Source organism: Oncorhynchus kisutch, linkage group LG19 (genome assembly GCF_002021735.2).
Source record: "Oncorhynchus kisutch isolate 150728-3 linkage group LG19, Okis_V2, whole genome shotgun sequence".
In the NCBI taxonomy this organism is placed as follows: domain Eukaryota; kingdom Metazoa; phylum Chordata; class Actinopteri; order Salmoniformes; family Salmonidae; genus Oncorhynchus; species Oncorhynchus kisutch.
The window spans coordinates 37,652,775-37,659,424 of NC_034192.2; the positions used below are offsets into that span (position 1 = coordinate 37,652,775).

A 6,650-nucleotide genomic window follows, 5' to 3' on the forward strand; every position below is an offset into this window, starting at 1 on the left:
ATGGTATTTATTATAGATTATCCTACACACACACCGCATAATGATAGGACAGGCCTGAGCGACTGAAGTGAACATGAGTTTATTAGTTAACCTTTGATTCACCCTCCTACACACATCACATTAAGGCTGCACTACGGTGGTGGCCATCTTGAAACTGGTGCCTGTTGATGCGTTGACCTCTGGTTCGAGCAGGATGTGTGGCTCCCTGCTCAGCCCAGGTGACCCGGACAGGGGTTCAGGTAGTACAGCGCAGGTGTGTGTGTGGGTGCTCTACCCTGATAAAAAATAGACTGGGTTATGTCAGTCATGTCAGTGTGTGTGTGTTCCTGTGCTTTACCGGTGCGATATAGTCTCATCGTACCTCGGAGCGGCTGTGTGTGTCAGTGTTATGTAGTGAGTCGGTAGTTAGGGGCAGCTGGTCTTCCGTTGGGGGGGTAAGGGGTAGAGCAGCATCTGGGCTGGGGATTGCGGTTCTTGGGCCTCTCAGCCTCTAGCCCCTCTTAATGCTGGATACGGCGGATAGACTGGATCTGGGGGGTCTGGGAGTGGGAGCCCCAGTTCTTCCAGTGCTGGTAGTCTCCACTGTGTCTCTCACACTCCATGATGTACTGCTGGCCCCTGTAGCCGGGGTACTGGTAGCACACAAAGCTGGGGGATAGCGATAGGGGATATTCATTTAACACGGAGGTTTAGTATATCGATCGTGTGTGCAAAGTATTAAACCACAGCTGTTTGCTAACACGTAGCGTGTGTGTAGTGAATAATAGAGGTTAACTTACGCGCCACACTGCACGTGCATGGAGCCGACCTCGGGCATGGACCAGCCCATAGCCTGCAGGGAGGGGTAGTCGTCACACAGCTCAACACTGCGGCCCATGAAGTTCTCTCTCTCAAAGATCATCATACGACTGCTCATGTGGGACTGAGAGAAATAGAGGAAGGTTACACATACACACACACATAAATATGACCATATTCCAAGAATTTGGGAGTTTCTCAAGGAAGGCCTTAATAGAATGTATCCGTTTGGCAGACATAAAAAAAAACTGCATTGATTCTCTTTCACATCTCCTCTTTCTCTATCTCACACACTGTGGTACTCACAGCACAGTAGATGGGACGCAGGGACATGAGGCGCTCCACGTGGTAGGACAGGGAACCGCTGTAGGCGTCCCAGTGGGGGTACTCTCCTCTCTCCAGGATGAACTGCTGGCCCTGGAAGTCATGGTGCTCAAAGCCCACCCAGCTACAGTGGGGTGGGAGAGATATTTTACACGTTGAACTACCATCTTATACACCCACATTGAACCAGCCACTATAAACAAAATAACTTGCTCATCCGCACAGACAGACAGATTACACACCTGGATTCCTCTGTCCATAAATAAACATTCCCACTAAACAGATGGCGTAAACACACAGTGTGAAACTCACGCTCCACTCTCCACTCTGATGGAGCGGATGATGTCTAGACCACACTCGTGGATGTTGCAGCACTCAGAGGTGAACTCCTGGCACTTGCCCTGGAAGTGCTCCTGCTCGAACACAGTCACCTACAGAGAGAGATGGGTGGGGAGAGGGAGAATAAATGGAAGATGAGAAGAGGGACATTTAAGGTGACAGAGCCCATCCCACTTATGCAAAGGTGTGTGGCTCCTCTAAGGTGTGTTACCTTGAAGAAAGGAGCCACGCCCATTCCGGAGTTGACAAGGGATTGCATCATTGGTGATCTAGTGGTTCTGTACATCTTTACACCTAAGAGGCAGGAGTCAAACGTTCTGTTACACAATCTCCACAACTATCCTACACTCTATAAGTCACCTCAACGCCAACAATCCACACAGACAGAGTAACATTCTATGATATTTTATTACATGATATGTTATTCTATAATCAAGGCTTCACACTGGTATTCAAGTGAACATGCCTTGGAAAACAACCTCTCTAAAATGTTTCCCGTTTAACACTTCTCCTATCCGCTATGCACTATTTTGAAAAAAATTCGCTGCACAGTCTCTAATGAGCTGAATTCATACTAATGCCGATCAATTAATCTATGATAAAGCTACACGATATTGTATCTAACAAGCTCGCTCCCTGTTTTAGCCAATCGTACTAAACAAATAATACGCAACAGATCGAAATGATTGTGAACTAACGGTAAAACATCACATCGTTTATTGTCCATCCAAGTTTGTAGGCTACACCAGAATAGGCAATATGGAGACACGGATCAGTTAAACGAGTCTATACATTATGTAGCCAATCTATGCAATGTGCACTGCAGGTTAACGTGTTGTTTCAGGGTTAGTGCTTTTTGGTGAGTTTTAAATGAATGTGTAAACGCGTCTTGAATAAGCCTGCAATGGCCTATCTGACTGACTGTCCCTATAATTTGCATTAAATGCGTTACGGAGTTGGCACCTTACCTAGTTTGGCACTTATTCGTGATGAGCTCGGTAGTGGCACGCGCCTAACGCTATCTCGCGTTGAGCTTCAAGAGATCCTGGCGCTTCAGTTTTATACGCAGTGACGAGAAGCGCCCCCCCTGGAGCGCGTCCATGGTGCAGGCCTTTGGTACGCGCACAATAACTTTTTCCCACCTAGAACACTGGCCAACAGCGCGCTCCTGTTCTTTCCGGTCATTCCATCGAAACTGCGCGATACGCCAGCTCAGCATATACTATGGAACGCCAGTCCTCTCTGTGCACAGCGTTCGGGGTTTGCCCTGAATGGGAGAGGAACAATAACGTCCCGTTCAGTTCGTGCTGGTCAGCAGTCCGGTGTGCGGCAGTCACAAAGGCCGGGATAGAGGTGTAGAATGTGGAGATTAAAGGGGCACATGCACCGTTTGGGTAGAGAGAAAAAGTCAGTCTACAAATATGTTTATAATAGAATATGAACAGGATAGAAACATTTGAGAATTAGAAAGTGTTTGACATCTATATGTAATAGTATCTCCTTAGTCACTAAACACATAGGACAACACAGAGATGTTTTGCCCCCTTTCACAGATGCCATGGGTAGCACACACAAACACACCTAAATCATGCCACACATCCATCTGAGTCCCCATCCATCCTTGAGTCATATACATGGTACCCTGGCCCCTTAAGCACACTAAAGTCCCCCCCAAAAAATTGCACCACACTCCTCACACCTCAACGATATCGTACTGACACCTTATAGACTTAACACTCTCTTAATCAAAACCCTGTAGTTTGATAATGTGAGGTCCAATAATGCATCAATTAAAAAGTACGTGTTAATGACTTGCTTCAGGCTTGAGCTCCCATTCAACTGTTTCAAAACCGATGGTGATGAGATGAGACTCAGAGAGAAGACAAGACCAGAAATGTTCTGTTTGTAATAGAAGTTGGTACTGATTATGAGCAGATGGTTAGCGCACTTCACATGTCCTCTCATGTAAATAGTGAGCCTATTCAGTAAATATCCTTCCACCTATTCAAGCTAGATTTTAATGTTTGATCCCTTAAAAACAATGTATTTTTACATTAGTAGGTAATGGTTTTATGTGTTGTGATAGTTTGTTCTACTTGTTGATGTATTGTTGCTGTTATTCTTTAGTTGTCTACCTTATGCACATTGAGCGTGGGAAATGTGCTCCTCAAAATGACATGAACACAATATATGTACAGGTCTTTGTCACAGGTTATACCAGAGTGTGAAAAATGTAATTAGTTGCTTATCACAGATACTGGTACAGTGTTATCGCTCAGATACTGTATCTGTTTGTGGCTAGACCCTATCATCATGTACAGTATTCCACTATCAACCCCCCTCCAATCCTTCTCAATGAACCATGGATCTCATTGGTCCCCGTGGCTGGCCCCCCCTCTCTGGCTGTCCCTCTCTGATGATGCGGAGGTTCTATTGTCTCGTGGTTCTGACCTCAGCAGATTTGTTTCTCTGTCTCTAATCCTCCTCCTCTGGGCGCCAGCATATAAAAGGACGGGGCGCACTCTGAGCCACAAACACTCTCTGAGTGAGGCAGATCACACACACAGGTAAGAGCAGCAGACACACACGACACACATGCTGGCACCTGCATACACAGGTAAAGAGAGAAGGGGGAGAAAGAGGAGTAGCAGCTGTTCAGCAGTAGTCTGACTTTGAAATCAGTAATTAGAAGTCGCTATAATAATACATGTAACATTCATATTGTACATCACTATATTACACATGTAGACCGCATCCCCAAGCCCAAATACCACTCTTCCCCTGATTGCATCCATTCACTCCATCTTCATCCCTTATTGTATTTCCATACATTATTTGTATTCCCAACACCTTGGATGTGTTTTCTTGACTGTTTTGAGACTGTTTCATTCTCATCCCTCTCTCTCTCCCTTCCAGTCATCATGTCCAGTGATAAGTCCAAGGCTGCTTCCCAGACTGACGGGAAGGCTGCTCAGAGCAAGAAGTCTGAGATGGGCATGATGTCCTACAAGGCAAGTAGTCCTCAACTAACAGGACGTCTCCTGGCTCCAATCTAATGGAATATCATCGGCTCACTGATACAGCCAGACACTATCTGTGTTGATGATGTACTTATGTATGTTTCTCTTTCTCTGTTTGCCCCTCAGATGTTTGTGTTCGACCAGGAGAACTTCCAGGGTCGCATGGTCGAGATCAGCAATGAGTGCATGAACGTGTGTGAGATGGGCATGGACCGCGTCCGCTCCCTCCGCATTGAGTGTGGACCGTAAGTCAACCTCTCCAGTTTTTTAAACTATATATTAGTGTCTATTAATGTCCTGCTATCCCTGTAGATTTGTGGGATAATGGTAGATGTAGCAGTATCATTTACAGTAAAAAAAAAAAATCCTAATTATATATGTCAACACAGCTGTATAATAAAGTAACACTGCCTTTCTATCCTGTATAGCTTTGTGGGCTTCGAGCAGATGAACTTCTGTGGCGAACACTACATTCTGGAGAAGGGAGAGTTCCCCCGTTGGGACTCTTGGAGCAACTGCCAGAAGAACGACTACCTGTTGTCCTTCAGGCCCGTCCGCATGGTGGGGACTCTCCTCTCGTCTTTCACCATCTCTCTCTGTCATCTGTTCTCGAATTTTTCTCACTTATACACATCCTCTCTCTTTGTGACTTGCTACCTACCCCCTGATCTCTCACTCTGTCTTTCTTTACTCTCTCTCCATTTTTGTCTCTCTCCTGTACATTTCTCTCCTTCTGAACACCTCCCTCATTCTCACACACCTCTCTCCTTTCCCCTCTCTCTCAGGACCCCGAGAAGCACAAGATCTGCCTGTACGAGGTTGGGGAATTCAAGGGCCGTAAGATGGAGATCATGGACGATGACGTTCCGTCTCTGTTCTCCTACGGCTTCACCGACAGGGTCGGCAGCATAATGGTCAGCTGTGGAACGTAAGTGTCGCTATAGAGATGGAAAAAGGAATTGACAGAGTTAAACTCACAACTAAGAACACATAGATCTAGAATGAAAAGATTGTAGGAGAACGGCTGATATTTTAGTGACATACGTATTGATTTGCCTAGTGACATAATTTGGTCTTCTCCTTTTCCCCCTCAGCTGGGTGGGCTACCAGTTCCCCGGATACCGTGGCTCCCAGTACCTTCTGGAGAAGGGCGAGTTCAAACACTTCAACGAGTACGGTGCCCGTCACCCCCAGTTCCAGTCCGTGAGGCGTATCCGCGACATGCAGTGGCACCAGCAGGGATGCTACACCATGGCCAGCAAGTGAGGCTCAGGGAAGGAGAGAAAGAGAAAGAGCGGAAGAGAGGGAGAGGGGAGGAGGAAGAGAGAGAGGGGGAGAGATGTCTGAGGCCTTGCCGAACCCCTGGCCGAAGCTTACCATCTGAAACAGCAAGGGAGAGTGGTGACATTAAAAATCCCCCACTCTTTGAAACCTCAATTGAAGGACCACCTGGCTACAGAACACCTGAAAATCAGACAACCCCTCAACCCCTCCATCACTCTCTCTCTACTCTTCTCTTTCTCTCCTGTGATCCGACCTTAGCTTTTCCCTCCTTCACCCCCCCACCCTTCCTTTTTTGTCCCCCATTCCTTTCCCCTGCAGTCCATTGCAGCACCAAAGAGGGAACGAGAAATATCTTGCTGTTTTATACATGATTCTCGGCTCAGGGTATGATGCACCATGGGAAAAGAAGTTTCAATATCCACCCCCCACTTCCTAACCCTGTGTATCACACACCCTCTCTGCTGTACAGAATCCTGGCCAACTTTTCAATAAAAATGAAAATCTTGATTTCAAAACGTCTTTGCATTGTGACCGATAACCCTCATGTCCAAGATGACACTGTATAAATAAAAGTGCTATAACAGGTCATAACATGAAAATCATATCAGTACAGACTAGTCAATCTTGATGAAAAGGTAATCAAAATACACATATCGATAGGAGAATATGAAGTCAGAGCTGAGCGCTGCAGATAATTTCCAAAGCCACCCTTTGCCTTGATGACAGCTTTGCACACTCTTGGCATTCTCTCAACCAGCTTCATGAGGAATGCTTTTCCAAACGTCTTGAAGGAGTTCCCACATATGCTGAGCACTTGGGTTGTGAAGGCCAGGTCATCTAATGCAGCACTCCATCACTCTCCTTCTTGGTCAAATAGACCTTACA

At 46.2% G+C, this 6,650-nt stretch overlaps 2 protein-coding genes across 2 annotated transcripts; one reads left to right on the forward strand and one right to left on the reverse strand.

Annotated features, from left to right (window-relative positions):
• Positions 1-60: 60 nt before the first annotated feature.
• Positions 61-2,565, reverse strand: LOC109880694 (beta-crystallin A1-2-like). The gene is made up of 6 exons (XM_020472878.2): positions 2,430-2,565; positions 1,673-1,755; positions 1,435-1,553; positions 1,105-1,246; positions 780-922; positions 61-648 (listed from the first exon to the last, which is right to left on the reverse strand). The coding sequence occupies exons 2-6, from the start codon at positions 1,745-1,747 to the stop codon at positions 501-503; spliced, it is 627 nt and encodes a 208-aa protein (XP_020328467.1). The 5' UTR covers positions 1,748-1,755; positions 2,430-2,565; the 3' UTR covers positions 61-500.
• A 1,377-nt stretch (positions 2,566-3,942) lies between these two features.
• Positions 3,943-6,284, forward strand: LOC109880695 (beta-crystallin B1-like). Its single transcript, XM_020472881.2, has 6 exons — positions 3,943-4,028; positions 4,378-4,472; positions 4,608-4,726; positions 4,910-5,042; positions 5,267-5,409; positions 5,576-6,284. Exons 2-6 carry the CDS (start codon positions 4,383-4,385, stop codon positions 5,745-5,747), a joined length of 657 nt encoding a protein of 218 aa, XP_020328470.1. The 5' UTR covers positions 3,943-4,028; positions 4,378-4,382; the 3' UTR covers positions 5,748-6,284.
• Positions 6,285-6,650: the final 366 nt, after the last annotated feature.